Raw genomic sequence first — 27901 nt, forward strand, 5'->3', positions numbered from 1 at the left:
TCACAACTGCATATATAAACCAACCGTAAAAGAAATGTAAACTCAGCCACAAACTCGAAAAACGCAGCAGAGAAGATGATTTCGGGCAATTGCTGCAAAACATATTTCGTATAAACGATTGGAGATGACGATTTCGGGGAAGACGATATCGGAGAAGGCAAGACAGAGAGTTAGTTCGAGGAAGTGGAAGTAAACACAATGTGGATGACGATTTCAGGGAAAAGGCGGTTAGGGTTCCTTTAGTTCTTCGACGAAGTTGTGTTGTGTTGTTGTGTTTTTTTTCAACATTATGTAATTAAAGAGATGGTTGATTGTTCTCTATTGCTGATGTGGATACTTAATTAGTGATGTGAATTTAATGTTTAAAAATAATTTCAATTAAAAAAAACAACCAAAAGTCCTTATTGCCATTTACTAGAGGTATCCAAACATTCTAGTAATTTTTAAAAGATGTATAACACTCTAGTAATAAACCAATTTTCCTATAACATTCTAGTAATTTTCTCGTAAAGTTTTGTCTTTTTTCTCTCAACGAGCCGATGTTTTATATTTTCGTTTGTGATAGAGTTTAGGTACGACGTGTCTGTACGTGTTATTTCGTGTATTTTAAAAAATATTAGTATGATAAACTTCACTTATTTGATTATATTTTTTTAGACAAAAATCAACAAACTTAAATATACACATATTATAAGAGCTTTTCACCATATATGAGAATTTCTCATTTAAAATACTCAAAAAGATACTTTATTTTTAAGTAATCCACTAATAATTTGAAATGACATAAATTTTTTATAACAATATTATTTAGAATTCGTAAATGTTTTTGATTTTCATTTAATATTTTTGGTTTTATATTTATATTCGAAAGTTCCTTTTAAGGACAGATTTTGGATTCCTTTTTGGCATCCTAAGTAAGATTATTGAGAATTTCGTGATAACAAATACACAAGAACCTAAATAAAATGCTAATAAAGGTCACAGATACAAAAACGTAAATATCTCATAGCAAAATGCCTTGAAAAAAGGGACACGCTAAATTTAAGAACACAAGACAAATCGAAATTACAACACACAATTCAAAAACAACTTTTCTTGAAGTCTATACTACAAAACCGAGAGATTTTGCCTAATGGAAAATCTCGCGAGAAATTGAATCTCAATATACTGCAGCACTTAAGAGAAGTTATAAAGATTAGAATTATCACCTTTTATTTGGAACCTCGTTTCCATTTAGCTAGTTCTTTAAGACAATTTGATATTACGTTTTTTTTTTCTTTTTTTGCTAAAATGATGTAGAACATATTCCCGAATGCATGATCCAACCAAGTCAAAGATCTTCATAGGTTTTAATGCAATCTCAAAATTTCTAGCATTCCAAAAATATATAAAAAATAAATAAAAAAAACTAACAGTTGTGGTTCAAGCTCTTCAGTTGGAGAAAGAGGCAGAAGCTAAAAGGCATTCAAGCTGTCGAAAGAGACATAGAAATTCCACCACCTCGTCCTAAAAGAAAACCCAATGCTCCTTAGCCTCAGAAACCTGGCCCATCAGCAAAACTTGTATCCTCTTCACATTGTAACCAGGGGTTCTTGGATGTGCCGAGTTCTCAGGTTTATTCCTAATTTTTTTGCTCTTCATTCTATCTTTTTTTTTTCATTCCTTGTGATAGTAGATTTGTTATGATTTTATTTTATGGTTAGAAAACATCAACTGGGAAAGAAAATCAAGATGAGAACTGCTCAGGGGTGACCAAGTATCCCTTACCAAACAATGTAACTCCAACGCTAAAAAAGGTATAAGACTGCAGTATTTTGAAGTTCAGTAGCATGAAAACTTGAAAATAAACAAAACAAAAAAAGCAACTCGTTTCATTCTTATTTTTGAGCAGGCAAGTGCCGATAATGAAACAAGCAAGGCCTCAAATGTGGACAACAACATGGTTCAAGAGAAGAACAAGGACAGAGATGATGATGATGGTGGTATGCACAGCGCAAGGGATACTTTTCCGGTGGACTTTGTAAACGGAAATGTGGCAAAATACCCTCAGTTCCATCCCCCAGGTCTGGTATCTCCGGACTTAATGTTTTGTACTATGGGAGACCTAGTTCATGTGAATCATCCAGCTACAAGAGCATCATCATCATATGCTACTACTAGTACAACTTCTCAACAAGCCTTTCCAGCATGCCCTTCCCAAGATGATTACCGTTCGTTTCTCCACATGTCTTCAACTTTCTCCAATCTTATCATGTCAACTCTCCTACAGAACCCTGCAGCTCATGCTGCAGCCACACTCGCTGCTTCGGTCTGGCCCTATACTAATAATGTCGGAGATTCATCAACGCAAATGAGCTGATACAGCCTCAGAATCGCACCTTAGCTAATCTCACAAGAAATCAAAACTGATAGCCTAAATGGAATGAAGATCGCCACTCAAAGATGTGAAAGGCTTTGAGATAAGATGATGAACCAGAATCTAAATGAATCACACACAAAGATAAAGGTTCCACACTATTGCATCCTAAGAAAGAATCTCACATAACTTAGAAATAACAAGAGCAAGCATAAAAGCTCTCAAGAGAAAATCTCACTTTCTATTCAATACTCAAGTCCGATTTTAGAATGAAATGAGAGGAGCTTTATTTATAGCTCTTGGACAAGATCAAAGACATAAATGAAAGGCGGATTTTTAGGACAAATTGTAATTAAGAGAGAATCAAATGGCTGGTACAATGGGCTGATCTCAAGGGATTGAAATCTTCTTATTAAGGAAATGTTGACCACGCCTTTAATACCTTTGATCCACATCTTTATTAGCTGATAAGGAGGCTTAAGTGATGGCCTTTGTTTGGGGACATCCTGCTGAATAAAATGAACCATGAGTTTGAAGTCGTCTAGGTTCATCCGAGTCCAAACATGGAAAGTATTGTCTACTTTGTGAGCAGTGGATTTGATGCCCGCATCATATGATGCGGCCATCAAATCAGTAGCTGAACCAGGAGCCAGCCAGTTGCACCAAGCAGCTAATCCAAAGACCGACCAGGATATGTGTTCAGTCAAAACGGCGTATCTCACCAACCAGGAGGAATTTTTCCATGAAACCAATTTTCATGAATTCTACACTCAACAAGGAATCAATTTTCATGAATTCTACACTCATGAAGTCTATCTGCGAGCAACTGAGTTTAGAAATTGTTTAAAGCCAAACAAATAAGCGTTCCGGCCCAAAACAAAGCATGGACTTAAAGATGGATCTATTATCAAGCCAACAAGCCAAGAATGAAGAGAAAAGTCCTCGGAAATATGGAGTTATGATCAATTTCTCAAAACCGGATAAACAAGTTCTGCACTTGCCTTATTTGGAAGCTGGCCGGTTCAATCAATTGCAAACCAGACATTGGCGACCAGGAGAGACATCTAACCATTCAGGAGACCAATACAAATATCCAGGAGAGTCAGAGACGTTCTTACAATGCACCAGCATCCATCAGATTATTCAGAATCAATCCAGACCACACTTGGCATTTTTGGAGTCAAAAGCCATCAATTCTCAACAGCTCTTTTCCCATCAAGATTGGCACGACTTCTATCCATATTTCTGCAGTAAAGAAGTTCCCAAGAAGCTAACATACAGCCTCAAACCGTCCAGATACAAAACCAGAATCAAATCCATTGAAGAAAGCCATTGGAACCAAGAAATCCTCCAAACGGCTAGTTTATCGGTTTCCTTGTTTAGTTCTTGTTTCCTTTCTTTTCATGTGTCCGTTTGGTCTCTGTCTGAGGTCTTGCTCTATATAAGCAGACCCATTTGTACATTTTAGATTCACCTTTCAATCCTTAAGAAATAATATTCAGTTTATCTTTTATCAAAGAGTTTTCTTTGCTTAAAAAATCTGTTCTTTAGTTTCTAAGTGTGAGATAGATTAGAAGGCTATTGAGCTCGTGGTTCATAGGTTCTTTGTGTGATACAGGAGCCTTGAGACACAGATTGAGAGAGTCAATCAGCACCCACGGATTGAGAGAGTCAATCATCATCTATCCATCTTCCATCATCAAACATCTATCCATAAACCATTCCATCCCTTTTATCTTTTAGTTTCTGTGATTATTTTCATTACTCATAAACTCATTGTTTCTCTTTGTTTTCAGGTTAGTTTGGATAGAAAGGGCTAGCAAGTCGGCCATCTTCACCATCTTCCCAGCCAGTCTCATCCTTACCGATAAGATCGACCCATCGCCCATCCATTTCATCGACCCAGCTTCCCAGCCTGTAACATGAGCTCTTCTCCTCCAAGTATAGCAGCCATTGTTGCTGCTACCGTAGCTGCTGCAACTGCTTGGTGGGCTTCTCATGGACTTCTTCCTCCTACTCCACTCCACTTACCAGTTCCAACTCCAAATGATCAACTAATTGAGAAACAAAGCACATCCTTTCAAGATCAAACATGGCTTCATCATCCGAAGATTCAGAGGAGACTGGAATTACCAAGCTAAAGGCTGACGGTGAGAAGGAGGAAGTTGTTGTTGCTGCTGCTGCTGTTGTGCAGATTCTCAGAAGAAAAATCCAGTGGACCGCTCATCGTGTGGGTCAAACACACCTTCAGGGAGTGACGCGGAAACAGATGCATTGGATAAAATGGAGAAAGAAAAAGAGGCAGGTGTTACTACTGAGTTAAGCAACCGTCGGAGTAAAATCAACAACAACAACCAAACTACTGATTCATGGAAGGAAGTCTCTCAAGGGGTAATAAACACAAACAATGTTATTTCATATGCATTTGCAAAAATTTTCTCTGGAAACTAATAGGTTGCATATTATTGAAATTCTTTTTGGTCTCAGGGTCGTATAGCGTTTCAGGCTCTCTTTGCAAGAGAGAGACTGCCACAAAGCTTTTCACCTCCTCAAGTGGCAGAGAATGTGAATGGAAAACAAAGCGATACGACGTCAATAATAATGCCATTGGCTCCTCCTCCTCCTCCTAACTTGAACAAGATTCAAGATTCTTGTAATGCAGACCAAGAGAGTGCAGTGGATGAACCACAGGGCAGCAAGAGTCTTAAGCTGAGAGAAACAGGGTTTAAGCCATACAAGAGATGTTCAATGGAAGCAGCCAAAGAGAGGGAAGTTGGAAACGCAAACAATCATCAAAGTGATGAAAAGGTCTGCTGCAAGAGGCTTCGCCTTGAAGGAGAAGCTTCAACATAACCAATAGACTTTTTTGAGGTAATTAATTTGCTTCTTCAATCTCTCTGAACATTTCTTCGGTCATGTCAATTCCTGTACCATATTACTCCATCTCCACCTCTTGTCCCTTGTCCCTGTCTGTGTCTGCCACTTCTGGTCTCTGGTGTTATTGTTAATTAACCATTAAGAAATGGTATGTCTTTTCTTTTTCTTTTATTTGAATTCTGGATATTTTTGAAATCATAAACACAGTTTAGAATGATAAATGACTTTTGCGTTTTGTCTTTGGTCTTTGGTGTCTTCAGTACTGGGTCCATGCACAACATTTTTATATTACAAGCTCTCTCAGTTCAGGGGGAATAAGACCCATCTGTGAAGCTGATACAAATCAATTAATTTAATTTACTATAAAAGATTTGAATATACTACAAATGAACATGCCTGTGTGTATACAGAAAATCTCATTTGGTTTTAACTTAATAAAATAAACGACACACCATACAACCAAGTGACCAAATGCCACCAAAGTCAGGAATAAGTTTCTATTGAGAAGCTGAAAAAGAAGAGAAGCTCTAGGAGATGGATTACATCCCTCCACAAGGTAAATCGAATAACAGGACCTAGCCCAGAAAGCTGGCCTAATTTATTCGGTTCGGCGAGTAGAGTCGAAAGTTCGGCCCCTGAGTGCTTTTAGCCGTTGGCAAAGCCGACCAAAAGCACCGGCTCGGAGGAATTCTGCCTAGGCCTGTATACTCGACCTCCCTGAATTAAGGCCCAAAAAAGATCGAAATTAGGGCATCAAAGACAGGAAGCCTATAAAAGAGGAAGAGGGAACAACAAGAAGATGATCGACACTTTACACACACACCAGCGGCTAGATCTAGGGTTTTAGTCCCTCTTTACTCCTAATCGCTCTGTATCTCTCCCGGTTCGCTCTTCGAGCTCCGGCTTGTTTCCTTGATTTCATGTCACTCTTGTAACCCATTTAATCGATCTGATAAAACTTTTTTTGGTCATCCCATTTCGAGTTCTTTCAACCTAATCGACTGAATCCCGTACAAACAGAAGCCGCAGAATCTGTAGCCTTCTTAACACTCGGCATCGGCTCTCCCATACATTCATCAGTCCATCCTCTATCGCTTGTATGGCAAACCTCTTTGCATGCGCCGGTCCCCTTCCTTAACACATCTACAAAACCCACCACGAAACTTGGAACAAAATACAACTCAAACAAACCTCAAAAGCCAAAATAATTTTAGTTTATGTTCTAATTCATAACCGTACACTGATTGTATGCTAGAATAAATGTAAATATTATATAACGTTATTATGATGTGTAAAATATACAATAAAAGTATATATGTATTACCATGTGCCTGAGAATATTTGAATACGTAGATGATCCATAAAAGTTTAAATGAATCTATATTATTAAAAGAGAAGTACCCATTTGAAAATGTTCTTACTTCATTAATTAAATTTTCTTTTTTTTGCTTGTCTTTTTCAGTTGCATTTATGAAATATCCTAAAATGAATAAAACTGTCTAATTTATTACTTGTCTTATATTAATGAAATATGCTTAAATGAATTTAAACTTCCTATTTTATTGTTTGTCTTTTTTCAGTTACCTTAATGAAATATCCTTAAATAAATTTGGACATAATGTCATTTAATCAACCAAAAAAACTCATGAGTTATCCTTACGTGCATAATTTTAATAATGGAGATTTTTAAAAACGTGCATCATTAAAATGTTACCTAAAACATGCAGCACTAATATATAACATGCATCAATAAAACTAGAATTTGACTCACACCATTGTACGGATATTATTTTCAGTTGATTAAATTTAAAAATAATTATTTATTCAAAAAATATTTAAGAATGGCTATGTTTTTTAAAATTATATGGTATTATTTGCTCATAACTCATTTGTCATTTGATAAATTGTTAGAAAGAAAATTTTAGCATAATATAACTCAGTTGTCATTAGCTAAATTTATGGTTTTTATTTATATTTTTTATTATTTAATTATAATATTTTCATTATATATTTAATAGATAAATGAATTTTCTTTCAAACAATATTTTTGTAAATGTATTTTTTTAAAAATAATCAATTAAAATTGTTATTATCATTGAATATCATTATTTTTTACATAATTTAAGTTTTCGTTTACATCAAAACTTATCATATTTTAGGATAATTTTAATTTAAAATGTAATTTTCATATTTTTCAAACAAATTTTAAAAATATTTTTTAAATATTCTGTTATAATTGTTAAAAAAATATTGAGTTGCATTTCAAATAAAAAGGTAAAGATATTAAAAATATGCTAATTAAAATATGTAAAATTTAATATAGTTTTAAGGAAATGGTCAAAATAAAAAAAATTACACATAAAATAATCATGATTTTTGTTAACTGGGCGGATCATTATTTATATGATATCGCACACGAAAGAAAAATTTTTGTTTTTAAAATTATCTAATTAACTATATACTCTTTTTTTTTATATGATATCACACATTCGTAAAAAATAAATAGTTTAAGATGCAAAAAAAAATTTACTTAATGAATATAATATGAACGAATATTATAAATATATCATTTAATAAAATAAATAATTAAAAATTAAAAATTCATATCCGCGCTGGCAGGCTACTTGAAAGAGAAGACCCGTGTGTAAGTTTACAACTTCTCCGGATCATATAGCTTTAGTTTGTCGAGCTTCTTAATCGACGGCCTATTTAGTTGTTGGTGGAATAAAATGAACGGCCAAGATCTCTTCCTTGGAATTAAAATAAAGTAAATGATCTGTCATTTTCTAATCAAAAAAAAAAAAAAGATAAAAGCTTTTTTTGTCTGAAAGTGTTTTAGAAAAGAAATCATCTTTGAATACCTTTTTATCCAAAACTAATAAAGTCTTATCGGCAAATCATTGTTTGATTCATTGATTAAGCAGAGGAGGGGAGATAAAAGATTCATGGGTGATCATCAGCATCAGAGTCTACTTAGCCTTTGCTATATTCCTTTTAGGGGTTTCATCCCAGGTACACCTTCTTCTTAATCCCTATCATAATCCTGTTTCTCTGTTTGTTCCAGTTGCTTATAAAGATTTAGACTTTTTTTGTAGATGGTGGTGCCTTTTTTCTGGCTTGATCCTTTTAGCTATTCAGTTTCATCTGCCTTTTGTTTTGAGTTTTCAGTTTTGAGTTTTGAGTGTTAATAAAAATAAGATTCAGACTTTGTGGATTTCTGTTGTTTCCTGATCAAAGTACATCATGGATAGTTTCTGAGTTTTGAATCTTCATGATCGTTAAATCAGGAGGGAAGAAAATCTTTCCAAGCAGAAGTTGACTTCACGAATTCTTCAGGTTTCACCTTCTTTATCCTAAACACCACCCTTTTCACTTCCTTTTTCGCAGCATGAGATTGTGAAGCAATTCAATGAGAATCCAAATGCTGGATGGACTGCTGCTTTCAATGATGGCTTTGCTAACGCCACCGTCTGTTTTTGTTACATATCTCTCTGATTTTCTTTATTTTCTGTAGAGAGACAAACTAATTCTTATCATTGTTCCTCAATTAATCTCTTTTTTTGCATGTACAGGTTGCAGATTTTAAGCGGTGTTAAACCAACACCTAAGAACGAATTCTTAGGTGTACCTGTTGTCAGCCATGACATCTCTCTCAAGCTTCGTAATGAATTTGACGCTAGAACTGCTTGGTCTCTGTGCTCCAGCATTGGCAGGATCCTAGGTTCATTTCTTTTTACCTTCCCTCATCTCTCTCTCTCTTTCTTTTTAAAACATATGATATATATACTGACTGAATCTTCTTTTGATTTTAATCACATTCTCTCCTCCATTATAGATCAGGTAAATACTCCATTTTCATGGACCTTTATATTATTGAATCAATGAGTTTTGAGATGCATATTAACATTTTCGAATTTTGGTTTTGTTTAGGGTCACTGTGGTTCTTGCTGGGCATTTGGGGGCAGTAGAGTCATTGTCTGACAGGTTCTGCATCAAATATAACATGGTAACACCTATATTTCCATCAATCCAAGCCAAAAAAAAAACTGAAGATTTCTACCAATCTTTCTCTCTATAAAGATTCTTGTTTTCGTTCCCAATGCAGAATATTTCTTTATCAGTCAATGATCTCTTAGCATGTTGTGGCTTCCTTTGTGGTCAAGGCTGTAATGGTGGCTACCCTATTTCCGCCTGGCGCTACTTTAAGCACCACGGTGTTGTCACCGGAGAGGTAAGTAAATTCTCTCTGTTTTTATCTGCAAAGAACATGTAATGTAATAATGGTTACTAAATGTTGTTGGTTTCATCTAGTGTGATCCATACTTTGACAATACCTGGATGCTCTCATCCGGGATGTGAACCTGCATACCCTACACCAAAATGTGTGAGGAAATGTGTTAGTGGAAACCAGCTTTGGCGTGAATCAAAACACTATGGTGTTAGCGCCTACAAAGTCAGGCATGACCCTCAAGACATTATGGGTTGTGAGAGTAGGTGTGGTGATGACACCTAAGCATAGTAAGCAATGTTACAACTTAAACAAAGCTCCTCAATTAATATATATGGAATATGTGAAGCTGTATTTGAAGTTATGAGAGTGTAGATGTTCTGCAAAAAGAGAACCTCTCACCTTCTCCACTAAATGGAGTTTTCCTTTTTTTTGTTTTTGATAGGGGAAGTTGAGTTTTAGATAAAATATAATCTGGAAACCACAAAACTGAAAAGAAACAATGCATGAATTTAAGGTCACAGTAAGTTATGAGATAACTTCAACAAAAACACACTAGAACATAAGATAATCTGCAATGTCGGACGACCAGAAGAAAACCTAAGATTTAACAAAACTGAAAAGAAATTATGCATAAATTTTAAGGTCACAGGAACTTGTGAATTCTCTTGGCTGATGTCAAAATGTTCGATAGAAGCATGTCTGATTCCAGTAGTCCGTCGCCACCAACATCAGTTATGATAGCTGATGCAACTTCGCAAGCCTCCTCATAGCAAATGTCTCCGACCCATCGAAAGCCATCAGGAGCAGTTCGGTCCTGCAGTTCATAGTATAAATGAATGTCCCATAATTGCGACTTAAATCAATATGATTGCTTTTTTGACGAAAAAAGCTTACTCGAACAAAACTAATCCCAACATCGACGATGATTGCTCCCGGTTTTATCCAGCTTCCTCTGACCATGTTTGGTTTACCAACGGCAGAGATTATGATGTCAGCTTGTCTTGTAATGTCTTGAGGGTTCTTGGTTTTTGAATGGATAATGGTAACAGTTGCATCTTCTCTCTATAGCCATACACAAAATAATCAAAAAGACCATCCAAAACTATCATTTCAAAAGGACAATAATATTACCTGCAGTAATAGAGCAGCTGGAATACCAAAAGTGTTACTCCTGCCGATAACAACAGCTCTCTTTCCTTTGATCTCAATGTTGTTCCGGTGTAACAGCTCGATGCATGCTTTTGGAGTCTGTGGAAGGAAAAAGGGTTCTCTTCCGCGCATAGCAAGCAGTCCAATATTTAATGGATGAAATCCTTTGTCTTTCTCTATACTAACCGCATTTAATATCTTGTGCTCATCCATATGCTGCGGTATACATATAATTAAAACCCATATCACTATACTTCTCTACTAATGTGAATGGTCGAGAGAGCAATATATACCGTTGGTAGAGGCAACTCAACAAGGATGCCATGGACACAAGGATCATCGTTGAAGCTTGAGACACATTCCAACGTCTTCTCTTCTGTCGTATCTTCGGCTAGATGAACTTCAAATGATCTGATGCCAACAAATCCACAAGGTGCCCAATAAGGTGTGGAGAGTTTTGTGTCCCCAACATGGAGTACTGCTAATCCAGGAACCATGCCAATTGATTCCTTCATTCTTGAGACTTCCGTTCTGATCTCATGTAAGATGTCTACTGCAACCTTCTGTTTATCAATTACCATAGCTGCATCAGCTGAACACAAAAGGAAAATCTTATTAGGATAATTGAAATTCGTGCTAATTAAAAAGAAAAGTGTTAAAAGTTCTTACAAGAGGAGCCATGGGCGGACACAGCTGTCCTTAAGCAGAGATGGTAGATGCATCGGCGGGGGATGATGGCTCCTTTTTGGATGAGAACCGACGGCGTGAAGGAGGTACAACCCATCAACGATCTCATGATATTGGCTTCCATCAGCTTTAGGGTTTAACAAAAACAATAAAATAGAACTTTTCCATATATTATCTCCAATTTATAAAAGGCACTAATTTCTTAGCTTCTAAAAAAGCTGCCACATCAACACAAATATATCACAACCAATCAAATTGCCATATCATCTTAATTAAACATGTTATCTTACTTAGGCAAAATCAGTCAAATCTCAATTACACTATTTTCCCCAACGCCGCCAAACACAGCAATTTATAGAATGGCTTACAGGCAAGGTAGGTTGGCTTTCTGTCTTTGTTTGCGAGGCAAGGTAGGTTCTGAATAATTAGATATATTATATTATCTTGTGTCGCAAGTAAAAAGATCGGCTGGAGTCTACTTTATTGGCAGATTAGGATTTTTTTTTTTTGTTTTTACTTTTTGACGGCGAAGATGATAAACTTGTAGACGGTGGTTAACAGAGTCCTCAAGGGTTAGGGTTTTATGTGAGAAGATTCATATATATGTGCAATTGTTTGGTGAATGACTATTGAATTTAGCTTAGACTGATCATGGGCAAAGTCGAATAAAACATTTGTTTCTGATATCTAAATTTTTTGAAAAAAATTTATATAAACATAAGTATTCAAATTCATAATTTTTTTTTTATTTATTAAAATTCTTAATAAATGGTTTATATGACCCAAAATTTCAGGAATGGTTATAGACTTATAGACAAACCATTTACCCTCATGAGCAGCTTTTAAACGTACTTTCTCATATATTTTTTGGTATGTTAGAAATTTTGAGATTGCATTAAAACCTATGAAGATCTTTGACTTGGTTGGAACATGCATTCGGGAATATGTTCTGCATACATCATTTTAGCAAAAAAAAAAAAAAAAAAAAATTCTTCTGCATGGAAACGTAATATCAAACTGTCTTAAAGAACTAGCTAAATGGAAACGAGGTTCCAAATTAAAGGTGATAATTCTAATCTTTACAACTTCTCTTAACTGCTGCAGTATATTGAGATTCAATTTCTCATGTTAGAAATATGAGAGAAGTGTTGCTTTGAAAGTTGTGTCTTTCTCATTAGCTCTCACTATCAATATATAGTGGAGGTTCATAAGGGTTTACACAAAGGAGAGAATCTACACATTTAATACATTTGACTACAAATATCTAGACTTGGTCAAAGCTCATAAATGCTCCGGTTGAATGAGTCTTCATCTTGACTAGTCTTGGTCGGATGTAGACGGACCGGAGACGAGTGTAGACGGACCGGATAGTCGGGTCAGATGTAAACCTCCTTAATGGTTAATGGCAATCCACATATCCATATCATGGATTTATAACACTCCCCCTTGGATGCCATAACCATATCGGGCTTGTAATGTGCTAACGTTGCCTCATTAAAACCTCTCCTGGAAAACCCAAAACCCAATGTGGTAAAAAGGGAAACCAAGGACAGGAAAAAGAGTACAACACACATTACTCCCCCTGATTTGGACATCACTGAAGGTCCTTGAGTCTTCGCATGCCAATCTGCTGCGTAAGCTTCTTGAATGTGCTGGTGGGAAGTGATTTGGTGAAGAGGTCGGCTGAGTTCTCACTTGACCGGATTTGAGTGACGCTGACCTCCTTGGCTTTCTGCAACTCATGTGTGAAGAAGAACTTGGGTAGTACATGTTTGGTTCGGTCACCTTTGATATACCCATCTTTGAGTTGAGCAATGCAGGCTGCATTATCCTCATATATGATGGTCGGACCATTGTCCTCGACCATTCCACTATCTGATCGGATGTGTTGAGTCATAGACCTCAACCATACACACTCACGACTTGCCTCATGCATGGCTAAGATTTCTGAGTGATTAGATGATGTGGCTGCTATAGTTTGTTTCATGGAACGCCATGATATTGCAGTACCACCATGAGTGAACACATAACCGGTTTGGGACCGAGCATGGTGTGGATCAGATAAGTAGCCTGCATCAGCAAAGCCTACTAAACCATCTTTGGTTTCATTGGTATAAAATAGACCCAAATCCTTAGTTCCTTGAAGGTAACGTAGGATATGTTTAATTCCATTCCAGTGCCTTTGGGTCGGACATGAACTAAAACGGGCTAGGAGGTTCACGGCAAAACATATATCTGGTCTAGTGTGGCTAGCCAAATACAGTAACGCTCCTATGGCACTGAGGTAAGGCACTTCTGGACCCAGGACATTCTCATTCTCGTCCTTAGGACGAAATGGGTCAGTGTCCACTCCAAGGGACCTCACGACCATTGGGCTGGTCAATGGGTGAGCCTGGTCCATGTTAAATCTCTTGAGTACCTTTTCTGTATATGCCTTTTGATGCACAAGGATTCCTCCTTTTATGTACTCAAGTTGTAACCCCAAACAGACTTTAGTTTTACCTAGGTCTTTCATTTCAAACTCTTTCTTGAGATATTCAACTGTTTGGGCGATTTCCCCAGGGGTTCCAATGATGTTCAAATCATCAACATACACTGCTATGATAACAAATCCTTTGTTTGCAAACTTCTTTATAAAGATACATGGACTGATAGGGTCGTTCTTATAGCCAACTTTGGCAAGGTATTCGCTTAAACGATTATACCACATTCGACCACTTTGCTTAAGTCCATATAAGGATTTGTTCAGCCTTATGCAGTGTTCTTCTCGAGAACCTTTATTAGCTTTGAGCTCAACACCCTCTGGTAATCTCATATATATTTCGTTATCCAGTGGACCATAAAGGTATGCGGTTACAACATCCATTAACCGCATATCCAAATTTTCTTTGATGGCCAGACTTATTAAAAATCGAAATGTAGTTGCATCCACCACAGGGGAGTATGTCTCCTCATAATCGATGCCTGGTATTTGTGAGAATCCTTGTGCAACAAGCCGTGCTTTATATCTTACAATTTCACCATATTCATTTCTCTTCCTCACAAATACCCACTTATATCCCACTGGTTTAACATTATAAGGTGTCCGGATAATCGATCCAAAGACATTCCTTTTCTTAAATGATTCTAACTCCACGTTTATGGCTTCTTTCCATTTGAGCCAATCTGATCTTTGAGTGCACTCTAGTATAGACGTGGGTTCATGATCCTCATCTAAGTCCATAACATCAAGGGCTACTTGGTATGCAAATATATCATTGATGTCGACATCTTTCCGGTTCCATCTTGTCCCAGACATTAAATAATTAATTGAGATCTCATCATTAGCACCTTCAGTACCATGAGGCTCGGCGTCCCGAGTCTCATTGGTTGGTACCTTAGGCATGGCCATTTCGGCCTTGTCTGGACAATCTATGACCTCGGTTTCTTTTGCACCTTTCTTTAGTTTCCGAGGTCTTTTATCTTTGGAACCAATTGGTCTACCACGCTTAAGACGTGCTTTAGACTCTGTAGCCACTTGATTGTGTCCATCTTGGACATCAATACTTATTGGTGCATTACAAGCTGGTATATAGGACTTAGTCACTCTTTTCGGGTCAGCAAAGGAATCAGGCAATTGATTAGCTAGCTTTTGCATATGAATTATTTTCTGGACCTCTAAATCACATGATTGAGTCCGAGGATCTTGCCATGATAAGGATGTTTGATTCCATACAATTTCTTTGCCCAGCTTGTTATTTTCTCCCCCTAATGTTGGGTACTCTGATTCATCAAAATGACAATCAGCATATCTGGCCTTAAATAAATCTCCAGTAGTAGGCTCAAGATATTTAATAATGGTTGGAGAATCAAAACCAACATATATTCCCATCCTCCTTTGAGGTCCCATTTTTGTTCTCTGTGGTGGTGCAATAGGGACGTACACAGAACATCCAAATGTTTTGATATGGGATACGTCTGGCTCATGACCCGAGAGTAATTGGGATGGAGAATATTTATGTTCACTGGATGGCCTTATGCGTATTAATTCAGCAGCATGTAATACCGCATGTCCCCAAGCTGATACTGGTAGCTTCGACCTCATGAGTAATGGTCGAGCAATCAACTGGATTCTTTTAATGAAGGATTCGGCCAATCCATTCTGTGTATGTACATGTGCCACGGAGTGTTCCACACTTACCCCCATGGACATACAGTAATCATTAAAAGCTTGGGAACTGAATTCACTTGCATTGTCAAGACGTATAGTCTTTAGTGGAAAATCTGGAAAATGGGCTCGCAGTCTTATGATCTGTGCCAATAGTCTTGCCAATGCTAAGTTTCTAGATGATAATAGACAAACATGCGACCATCTGGTCGATGCGTCAATGAGGACCATAAAATATCGAAATGTCCCACAAGGTGGGTGTATTGGTCCACATATATCACCATGTATTCTTTCCAGAAAGTTTAATGTTTCCTTACTCACCTTTCCAGGTGATGGCCTTATTATTAATTTTCCTTGTGAGCATGGAATACATGTAATGCTCATAGGGATAGTTATCCTATCTTTCAAGGAATGGCCAGTTGAGCTCGAGATTATTTTGCGCATCATGGATCTGCCAGGATGGCCAAGCCTTTCATGCCATTGTTTAAAGGCTTCTCTGAACTCATTAGGAATTGAAGTGTTAGCCTCACTCGATTTTATATTGGCACAATAGAGGCCTATTGATATAGCAGGGATAGTCTCTAGGACTTTCTTATGGCCTTGGGCATTTTCATAAATCAAGAGGAATTCTTTTTTTCCCTCGCCCCTAGTTTCAACATGTAGATCATTCATGCGAATGTCTTTGAAACTTAACAGATTTCTCTTTGATTTAGGAGAATATAATGCATTAGAAATTTCTAAATGCGTGCCTTTAGGCATCACTAAGTGAGCCGGGACATGGCCTTCAATAAGGTTGGCCGTGCCTGCTATAGTATTGATATTGGCACTCTTTAAAATGAGGTTAACAAAATATCTTTTGTCTTTTAATATAGTGTGACTTTGTATAAGGCATATATATAAAGTAAAAAAAAAACTTTATTTCATAAATGGAATTGCTAAAGTCATAGAACATAGGAAAAAGACATAAAGCCAAATCAAGAATGCAAAGACAAAAGCAATATGATATCGAAATCTTCATATTCAGCCACTTGTAAGGAGGTCTGAAGTCTCAAAGTCCTCATGATCATCTTTGTCATGGGCTTGATCATCCTCATGATCCAGATCATTCTCATTATCATAATGGACCAAATTTGCCTCAAAGTTCTTGCCCTTTATGCTCTCCTGGTAGAGCTTAACAAGGTGTTGGGGAGTTTTGCATTTATTAGCCCAATGATTGGTCATCCCACAACGATGGCAAGCAGATTTGGTCGAGCTCGAACCATGGGTTTTGAAGTCGGACTTATACCCACGGTTAGCTTGATGACCTTGGCTATAGCCTCGGCCTCGGCTGCGACCAAGATGGTCTCGTGGTTGAAATCCACGGCCACGTGGTTGAAACCCACGGTTACGACCTTGCCATCTACCACGGCCTCTCATGCGACCATGGTATGACTCTCTTGGAGTCTCATCCTTTGGCTCTACGGCCGCATGTGCCTCAGGCAATGCTTTAGCACCAGGAGGCCTTAGCTCACTGTTCATCATGAGCAACTCATTGTTTTGCTCAGCTAGCAACAAACAAGAGATTAAGGCAGCATAAGTGGAGAAACCCTTCTCTCGGTACTGTTGCTGAAGCACAACATTGCTGGTGTGGAATGTGGAGAATGTTTTCTCCAACATATCAGCATCAGTAATAGTCTCACCACAAAGTTTCAACTTTGAGACTATTTTGAACAAAGCCGAGTTATACTCTTCCACAGACTTATAGTCTTGGATTCTCAGGTTTCTCCAATCATAAAGGGCTTTTGGCAATATCACAGTTTTCTGATGATTAAATCTGGTTTTCAACTCTGTCCAAAGTTCCAGAGGATTCTCAATTGTGAGATACTGGTCCTTGAGACCTTCAGCAAGGTGATGGCGAATGACAACAAGTGCCTTGTAATTATCCTTGTCTGATGGCTCAGTGCCTTCAGTGATAGTATCACCAAGGTTACTGGACCTTAAGAGGATGTTGGTATCAAGCTCCCATTGGAGGTAATTATCTCCGGAGAGATTGAGGGAAGCATATTCAAGGTTGTTGATTTTCGACATCTGAATCAAATATCCATAAAGGAGTAAGGATTCATAATATAATTCAGGATTTGAATTTATATGCCAAGGAGATTGATGATTTATTATGCATTTTATTTTCAGAAAATATTTTATATGCATTAAGATAAAATTTTTGTCAATCAATATGGATGAATTTAAAATGCATCATGGACAAGACAAATAACTTTTATAATGTTCAAGATATTTGTAAACCAAAGTAGATTTTCAAAATCGGTTAAAACTTGGTTTATAATTTTGAATAAAGCAAATGTACTAAATTTTAAATGGAAACCGATTTTGTCTAACTATATGCAAACAGTGTGAATCATTTAGATGCAAACAACATGAACCACTTCAGACGCACTAGTATCATCATTGCTAAAGCTATGCGAACATGTATGTTTGGTTTCAATTATGTGATACCTATGTCCAGTTTTAACAATATGATAGTTGGATGCATGCAAAGGTCAGTTCATGGATGATTCAAGTTCGATCTAATGATTTACTAAATGATACTATCAGGTATACAAATGATCAGTTCATAATTTAATCATAGAATCAGGTTCAAGGATGAAACTAGATCAAGTTTTATTTTAACTAGCAAACTTATGTGATCAAAATTCAGTATGATATAAAATCTGTTCATGGTTGGTTTAATTAACAATATGATCAAATGATTTCAACCAGATTTTATTCTACCTTATGACATATCAATTTTAAAACAAGACTATGGCTTATAAAACTTTAGAAATAATTTTCAGTCAAAGATATGCACTTAATAAATTCAAACAAGCATTTATAAAATCGATTATGCATTTATAAAAATCATAAAAGGTTTTTAAAACTTTGATAGTTACAAAACAAATATTAATAGTCAAGGATATGCAATGAATGATTTTAATTTTGATTTTATTGATGGGTTGACTGATTTTAGGGGATCTGGCCGAAAATGGCACAGCAAGGATTGATGGAGTTTTGTTTTGGCCAGATTATACACTTATGTTTATCACATCTGGTAAAATGGCCAAACAAAAGGATTGAATCAAAAGGTTTAAGCTTTCTCTAATAATTTTATGATTCATAAGTTTTTATAAACAAGATTCATGTAGATCTTTAGGTATTTTGATAAGTTTATAAGTTTTTAGAGAAACATAGAACCTTTAGAGAATTTTAAGTTTTATGGATTCAAGATACTTTTAGAATCAAGTTTCATATGGATCATATGGATCATAGAAACAAGATCAATATTTTAAATCCATAGATTGTTTATAAGTTATGGATTCATATAGATCCTAGATTTGTTTCAGATATAATGGTGTTCTATAGATTTCAAGGTTTTGATTTGTTTACCTTTTTCACCACAAGAATCTGAGAGGACCACCGTGAGAGTTGGCCGGAATTTGAGAGAGAGAGGAGTTTTCCGGCGGAGAGAGAGAGGTGGCCTGGTGGAGAGGAGGCTGAGCGCCGGTGGAGCAAAGGCTGAGCACCGGAGGAGCTGGCCGGAAAGAGGATCGCCGGCTGAGAGAGATTTCTCAGGTGGAGAGCACAATCGTGCTGATAACGTGTTAGAAATATGAGAGAAGTGTTTCTTTGAAAGTTGTGTCTTTCTCATTAGCTCTCACTATCAATATATAGTGGAGGTTCATAAGGGTTTACACAAAGGAGAGAATCTACACATTTAATACATTTGACTACAAATATCTAGACTTGGTCAAAGCTCATAAATGCTCCGGTTGAATGAGTCTTCATCTTGACTAGTCTTGGTCGGATGTAGACGGACCGGAGACGGGTGTAGACGGACCGGATAGTCGGGTCAGATGTAAACCTCCTTAATGGTTAATGGCAATCCACATATCCATATCATGGATTTATAACATCTCACGAGATTTTTCATTAGGCAAAATCTCTCGGTTTTGTAGTATAGACTTCAAGAAAAGTTGTTTTTGAATTGTATGTTGTAATTTCGATTTGTCTTGTGTTCTTAAATTTAGCGTGTCCCTTTCTTCAAGGCATTTTGCTATGAGATATTTACGTTTTTGTATCTGTGACTTTTATTAGCATTTTATTTAGGTTCTTGTGTATTGTTATCACGAAATTCTCAATAATCTTACTTAGGATGCCAAAAAGGAATCCAAAATCTGTCCTTAAAAGGAACTTTCAAATATAAATATAAAACCAAAAATATTAAATGAAAATCAAAAACATTTACGAATTCTAAATAATATTGTTATAAAATATTTATGTCATTTCAAATTATTAGTGGATTACTTAAAAATAAAATGTCTTTTTGAGTATTTTAAATGAGAAATTCTCATATATGGTGAAAAGCTCTTATAATATGTGTATATTTAAGTTTGTTGACTTTTGTCTAAAAAAATAAAATCAAATAAGTGAAGTTTATCATATTAATATTTTTTTTTAATACACGAAATAACACGTACAGACACGTCGTACCTAAACTCTAGCACAAACGAAAATATAAGACATCGGCTCGTCGAGAGAAAAAAGACAAACTTTATTCTCTTCTCTAACCTCTCAGCTTCTGCTGGATCTCTCCAGCAGACGATCTTCTTCGGAGAGATTCGTACTGGTAAAGTGGTCTCTCTTCATTTCTGTTTCGGGTCTCTGATTTCGATTTCACCCTTTGTGTTTTGAGGTTTTTCGAGCAAACCGGTTTTTGTATTTGATTTTCTAGTTTTTTTATATTTATGGTTCTATGGTAAGAACAGATCTCAAGTATCTGTTTGATTCTCGACCGCTTAATGATTTGATTGGCGTGGTAATATTTGCATGTGAGTTTTAATTACCTAGTGTTGAATGGAAGTGAGCTTATCTATGTGGATGGTTGTGTAAATATTATATGAAAGTTGTCAGTTTTTATGCTGATATGAAAGGCTTATTTCTAATACTTCATTTCTAGAAAGGATGGTAATGAAATCAATCATTAGTTTCTGAAGTCTGGGAGCGCATAGCTATTTTTCTCTCAGACCCAACTCCCGATATAGTTTCTGAAGTCTGGTTTGTCTAACCCACGGTTCTCCATCTACCCGGTTTATTTCCTTTTTCGGTTACTCAAGTGGTCCCCCATCTACTGACATCATCCAACCACCTTGTTTTCTCCCCTCTTTTGGTAAAATTTCAAAACTAAAAACCGCCGTCGTCTCGCTTGATGTTTCCTTGCCGGGTTCAGCCCCCGACGCCGTCGGAGGGCCCGCCGCCTCTCTCTCTCCTTGAAGCCCCTCAGTTATCTAGCTCCACCTCGCTCCTAACGGAATGTTTCTTGATGGTTTTGAAAACTCGAGATTGTTTCACTTGAAGAAAGTTATGGCGTTCAGCAACTAGGAACCCCTCTTAGTGTTATCTTACCTCCGCTTGAGGTCGATCGGAATCCACAACATAAGTTACTGTCTTAGCTCCACGCTACTTCTAGCAGTTTTCAAACAGTTGACGGCTCTCTGCTCCCAGTGAGAATTCTTATCTGCCACCTAACTCAACCAGACAACATACTAATCGCTCCATTGAATCCGTACTCCACAAAATGAGTAACCGCTACACTAGAGAACAAAAGAAGAAATGGATGGTAGCCCCAAGCGCCTCCAAAAAGAAACCCCCAGTGCAGATCCCTGCATCTGACACGACCTAGCTAATCGAAGAGAACAGATTTACCCTTATTGGGAGAATTACGAATCCAACAGCTCAGAACACAAAGGCCCTAGTGGACTTTTTCCTACAGCATTGGAATGTCACAGGCCACTTCACCGGAAGGGATCTAGGTCCCCATCTCTTCCAGTTTCGTTTTGAAAACGAAAGGGACCTTCTCACCATTCTCAATAAGGCCCCTTTCCACTTTAAACGATGGATGCTCCTCATACAAAGATGGGAACCAGTGGTCTCAGAGAGCTTCCCTGCCTACATACCCTTCTGGATCCAAATACACGGAGTGCCCCTCCATTACTGGTATGATGAAGCTATAAGAGCTATTGGCAAAGAACTGGGAGTTGTCGAAGACTGTATACCAAGACAAGCTCGAGTCAGAGCACTCATAAATGGTCTCAAACCACTATAGATGGTGCGCATCATACTGCTACCCTCAGGTGATACCAAGCAAGTGGAGTTTGCCTATGAAAAGCTAGAAAAGCATTGCTTCAGATGCTTCTCTCTGTCTCACGAGAAGGATGACTGCCCTCTAATTGGAAACGATAGAGGAAAAAGCCCAAAGTGCCTTGGTATATCACAAAACAACACAATGGTACGTCTTGACGAACGGCGCAGGAAGTATGAGGAGAGAAGAAAAGAGAAAACACCTCAAGCACCTAGGGAGCAAAACTATAGATCCTCCTCCCCCTCGTATGCAAAAAGATATGACTACCCGTATCACAGAGAAGACTCAAGACCTCCCTCAAGACAACACCAAAGCTATGCTCCGGTCACCAGTGAATACCGTAGAGGTTGAGAAGATAACAACACTCAAGGAAGACATTACTCTCGTAACCCCATCAGCTCAGCTAGAGCAGGAAGTAGAGGAATATTGCAGGCCTCAGATCATCCCTCACGGGAAGTTGAAACACGTCGAGAGGTCATCAAAAACCCAGTAGCGAGAAAAGATAACAGGAGAACACCTAGCCATGACTCGGGCTCCAAATCAATCCAATCTCCAGCCCTCCCAACTGCTCTCCTTAACAGTACAGACCTGAGAAGATCTCTGAGTCATCGAGAGGAAGCAGAGAAAACTAACGCTCCCCTATATACTCCCACATCGGCTGATAGAAGACCTGTCAGGGATTGTCTATCATTACCCTCTAATGGGAAAGAATTGCTTGCTCCTCAAGGCATCTCTACTGGTTCGAGTCGACTACAGGACATAGAGATTCAGTACCTGGAAGAGAACCTGAACCCTCTACTCTTTGGAAATGATTCTATGCCCTCAGGATCTCGACCCCCAGGAACTACTGCTTCACCAACAGGAGCTACATCACCAATACGCACTCTCAGTGAAGATAGGAGACATGTCTCTCTCCGGCTAGGGCCTCTCCCGACATCGACCCCCTCCCCAATCCAAGCTCGATTATCTGACGGACCTAGGATCATAACAAGGAGTGTGGGAAAGACTAAGGCAGCACCGAATGCTCATAAGAAAAGAAACACCAATAGTCCTGCACAGGGAGTCAGCCTCAAGAAAAGAAGAGTCACAAAAACTCAAAGCTCCCCTAAGCGGAGGGCACAAGCACCTGCAAAGACAACACAAACATAACAACCAGGAGCGCCGAAAACCACCATCATACCAGCAATCAAGAAGAAAGGGAAGGATTTTCGATCAAATCCAAGCGCTCTTCCTTAGCGCTACTCAGCTAGAACTGCCAAGGTATCGGGAGCACCTTGACAGGCCATCGTATACGGGAATTCAAAAAACGAATTTCCCCGGAGATCATCTTCCTAATGGAAACGAAGAGTCAAGACGAATTGGTGCTCCGACATTTCCAACAGACGGAATATGTATACCACTTCACAGTCCCTCCCAACGGAACTAGCGGAGGCCTCTCACTATCTTGGAAACCAGAAGCTCAGGTGGATATCCTCTCTTCCTCTCCCAACATTATTGATACTTGTATTACATTGCATCGAAAATCTATGTTTGTCTCGTTCATCTACGGCCCACCACGAGGAGAAGATAGACCAGACTTCTGGAACAAGCTGACAGAAGTTGGATTAGGAAGAGATGAGGAAGCGTGGCTGATAGTAGGCGACTTTAATGACCTTCTGGATAACTCCGAGAAGCTAGGCGGGCCACTTAGATGGGAAGGCTCTTTTCTAGCCTTCCAAAGTTTTGTATCACAAATGGGGATGTGGGACATGCAACATTCCGGTAACTCCTTATCATGGAGAGGAAACCGTTATAGCCACTTTATACAGTCACGCTTGGATAGAGCCATGATCAACTGTAAGTGGGCTGAAAATTTTCCCTCGGGTTGCTGTGCTGCGAATACTTGAGATTCGAAGGATCAGATCACCGACCGATCTTGGTGCATCTCAATCAAATAAAGAGAAGTAAAGGTGGCCTCTTCCGTTTCGATAGAAGACTCAAGGATAAACCAGAAGTTAAGGAATTAGTCGAGGAACATTGGACTTCACTGTCATATGAATCAGTTATCTCAAAAATTTGCAGAATTAGAAGGAAAATTATGGAGTGGACGAGGTTGCAAAACTTGAACTGCAAAGAGATAATCATGGAAACTCAAGCCAAGCTAGAAGAAGCTCTCTCCAAAGCTTCTCCGGAACCACTAGAGATAGCAACTCTATCGGCAAAACTTGAGAGTGCTTATATCGAGGAGGAAACTTTTGGAAGCAAAGGAGTCGAATCCAATGGCTTCACAGTGGGGATCGCAATACCGGTTTCTTCCATGCTGTTACAAGGGAAAGAAGAACAATCAACAAGTTTTCTGTTATAGAGAACTCGAATGGAGATGCAGTGTATGAAGAAGAACAGATAGTACGTACGATTGAGGACTACTATAAGGACCTGTTCTCATCGCAGCAAACAAACTCCCTCCAAATTGTAGATGAGGTCCTCTCTCCCCTCATCACTTCGGAGATGAATGATGCCTTGATTAGGATTCCGGATAAGCAAGAGATCACGCAAGCAGTCTTCTCCATCCACCCGGATAAGGCTCCAGGACCAGACGGGTTCTCTGCTAGTTTTTACCAAAGCTTTTGGGATATAATAGGAGACGATGTGGCGGAAGAGATCAGGAACTTCTTCACATCCAATACTCTCAGTGCACGTTTCAATGAGACCCACGTCAGGCTGATTCCAAAGACGAGAGGAGCTAAAGGAGTTGCTGATTACAGGCCAATTGCTCTTTGTAGTACCCACTACAAGATCATTGCCAAAGTACTCACCAGCCGGCTCCAACCTATTCTCCAATCCATCATCTCGAAGAATCAATCCGCCTTCGTGAAAGGACGAGCAATCTCGGACAATGTCCTTATCACCCATGAAGTACTCCATTATCTCCAAACCTCGGGAGCGAAGGTACGATGCTCTATGGCTGTTAAAACGGACATAAGCAAAGCCTACGATAGGATCGAATGGAACTTCTTGGAAGCAGTTCTTGCAAAACTTGGCTTCCACCCCAAGTGGAACTTATGGATCATGGAATGTATCCGTTCGGTTTCCTATTCTTTCCTGGTTAATGGAGCAGCTCAAGGCAAAGTGGTACCCTCAAGAGGAATCAGACAGGGAGATCCGCTGTCTCCCTACCTCTTTATATTCTGTACTGAAGTCCTTTCGAGCCTGTGTTCCAAGTCGCTGCAAGACGGTAAGATGGCAGGAATAAAAGTCGCAAGAGGATGTCCGCCTATAAACCATCCACTCTTCGCCGACGACACAATGTTTTTCACAAAAACAAATGTGGCTAGCTGTGAAGCTTTGAAGAGGATACTCTTGCTGTATGAAAGTGCATCGGGACAATGCATAAACCTCGGAAAGTCGGCCATCACTTTCTCAGCAAAAACACCCCGAGAGGTCAAAACGCGAGTTAAGGAATTCTTCAATATCCAGATGAAGGTGGCATGGGAATTGGTCTACCGGAGCACTTTGGAAGGAAAAAACGGGACATCTTTGCTAGCCTCATTCATAGGATCCGCCAAAGATCAATCAGCTGGTCCACGAGATACTTGTCCAGCACCGGAAAACAAATCCTTCTCCAAGCAGTCCTTGCAGCCCTACCATCTTACACCATGTCATGATTTAAACTGCCCCTTTCTCTATGCAAACAAATCCAAAGCATCCTGACTCGTTTCTGGTGGGATGCAAAACCGGCGGTCCGCAAATTATGTTGGGTGTCTTGGAAGAAGCTCACTAGACCAAAGACGGTTGGAGGGTTGGGCTTTAGAGAAATAGAGCAATTTAATAATGTTCTTCTCGCAAAGCTGGCGTGGAGAATTCTCAAAGAACCCCAATCCCTCCTAGCGCAAACTTTACTCGGAAAATATTGTTCGAAGGCCAATTTTCTTGAAGTCTCGGCCCCTACCTCTGCTTCTCATGGATGGAGAAGTGTTCTTGTAGGTAGGGAGGTCCTACGCCTGGGGCTAGGATGGATAGTTGGTAATGGAAGAGACATCAATGTCTGGTCAGAGCCATGGATGAGTCTTGAAAGGCAAACAACTCCCATGGGACCACCAACTAGAGAGAACTTGAAGCTTTGTGTGGCTGACCTTCTTATACCACACACTTCAAACTGGAATCTCCAAGCTATTAGAGAAAACCTGCCTCAGTATGAGGACTCTATTAAGGCAATCATTCCTAGTGAATGTAACATCAATGATGAGTTGATTTGGCTGAATGATAAATCTGGAACCTATACTACAAAGTCAGGGTATGCACTTGCCAAGATCAACTCAGACGCCGATCCAGAGGATCACTTCGACTGGAAAAAGAGGATATGGATGGTCAACACCTCGCCGAAGCTGAGACATTTACTCTGGAGAGCAAATGCAGGCGCTCTCCCAGTTGGAGCGGCCTTACAACATAGAGGAATAGAAGTTGATGCTCGATGTAGACGCTGCGGAGCCTTGGAAACATAGATTCATGTCCTTCTTCAGTGCCCTTATGCAATTCAAGTATGGAATCAACTCCCCTGTCTCAACACGCCACTGCAACACCTGCAGGCCCCAACCTCCATCTTGGATCTCCTTGATTGTTGTTCTTGAATGATAACCCTCCTGATGTGCCCCAGTCCTTGGACCAGACCGATCAAAACGTTCCAGACGTCCCAGCTGAGGTTCATCCTACCGATCAGATCAGAGAGATCGACCGGGCCGTCTATCGGCTCGACCCGCAAACGTCCGGATTGGAGCTACGTCCAGATCCTCGACCAGATGCTCAAACTGACCGAACTGAAGCCCGTCTCTCCCGGCCAACTCGACAAGCCAAGACTGATAGCCAAGCCAGACTTGAGAAGGATCATGCCAGACTTGAGAAGGATCATGCCAGACTTGAGAAAGATCATGCCAGACTTAAGAAAGATCATGCCAGACTTGACTTGGATCATGAGGTTTCACAAAATGATCGAGACTTCTCTCTTTTGGCTCGATTGGTTCATATTGCACGTACCGGCGACCGTACTGATGGACTGATCGACCCTTTTGATCAGTTCATGCACTTTGATCAGCAAAATCTCACTAAGGCAAGGATCTTTCACCTTTCAGAAGACATAGGACGCACTTGGTCCAGTCTGGTTCATGATCCGCACATGGTGGTTCATACGGACAGTCCCACATCCGTCGTTCTCCTTACCGCGGTTCATGCTTCAGGATACAATGAATCTGGGCAGAAGCCGAACAGTCACCTTGTCTAGTCTTATCTCTTTATTTTCGTATTAAAGACTAGATCTAGATCTAGATCTAGTTCTCTATTTAATTCCTAGATCTATAAGTATGAAACTCTTTCATTTTAATAAATGAGAAATCGATTTTGTCTAAAGTTTGAGTTAAACTCTTTGTTCTTCGTTTAAGAACTTGTCTTGTTTCTTGGTGAGTCATATCCAAGTAAATACTTCCTCAAATCGTTGGTCTTGTGAGTCATATCAAGCACCATCTGAAGTCAGGAATATCGAAGGCCATTCCGCAACCTTCGTGCGACCCTTCAATCCATCCAGTTCTCCATCTGGAGTTCATATCCAAATCTGATCCATTCTCACTCTTAGGGTCCTTCAAGTAGTATCAGAGCCGCTCGTTTGGTATCTTCTAAATCATTCATCTTTCTCATCTTCCATTTCTAAATCATAAACACTTCTTCTTCTATCTATCTTGAATCCGGGCCCCTCATTACAATCCTCAATCTATCAAAAAAAAAGAAAAAAGAAAGATCTATCAAAAAAAAAAGAAAAAAAATATATATATTCGAAAGGTTTTTCATTTGGGGATTGGTGGTGGAACAGAAAGCCTGCTGGTGTTGGGGTCGAAAATGGTTACGACGAAGTTAACGTCCAAATCTCCGAAGAAGAAAAATTCTTCGACAAATACTTTTTCGAAATAGATTCTTCTTTACGAAAAGCTTTGCGGAAGAAACGCGAATCATCGGACAAGAGCTCGAGAAGGATCGTTACGCAGGGACCAAACACGTGCTCCGCTCGGTCGCTACGTAGCGATCGAGTTCGAGCCAAAGCTCAGTCGCTACGTAGCGACCAAACGTCCATTTCGCTCGGTCGCTACGTAGCGACCGAGCTCAAACCAAAGTTCGGTTGCTACATAGCGACCGAGCTCTTCCGAAACGTCGATACGACGTCAGTTCATGCATTCTCGTCTACCCTTCAATGCTATCTCCCGAATACCGTAGCGAACCCATCTCACATACCCCGCCATTTCTAAGATTATCAATCAAACTTTA

General features: G+C 39.0%; 1 protein-coding gene and 2 pseudogenes across 1 annotated transcript; 2 read left to right on the top strand and 1 right to left on the bottom strand.

The window, feature by feature from the left end:
* The first annotated feature begins 124 nt into the window (after positions 1-124).
* On the top strand, positions 125-5468 carry LOC106377711 (annotated as a pseudogene).
* Positions 5469-8255: 2787 nt separating this feature from the next.
* On the top strand, positions 8256-9898 carry LOC106380588 (annotated as a pseudogene).
* Positions 9899-9951: 53 nt separating this feature from the next.
* On the bottom strand, positions 9952-12355 carry LOC106380587 (bifunctional protein FolD 4, chloroplastic-like). The gene is made up of 5 exons (XM_013820378.3): positions 11283-12355; positions 10907-11205; positions 10596-10829; positions 10359-10526; positions 9952-10278 (listed from the first exon to the last, which is right to left on the bottom strand). The coding sequence occupies exons 1-5, from the start codon at positions 11422-11424 to the stop codon at positions 10108-10110; spliced, it is 1014 nt and encodes a 337-aa protein (XP_013675832.2). The 5' UTR covers positions 11425-12355; the 3' UTR covers positions 9952-10107.
* Positions 12356-27901: the final 15546 nt, after the last annotated feature.

This window comes from Brassica napus, chromosome C8, assembly GCF_020379485.1.
Source record: "Brassica napus cultivar Da-Ae chromosome C8, Da-Ae, whole genome shotgun sequence".
Taxonomy (NCBI): domain Eukaryota; kingdom Viridiplantae; phylum Streptophyta; class Magnoliopsida; order Brassicales; family Brassicaceae; genus Brassica; species Brassica napus.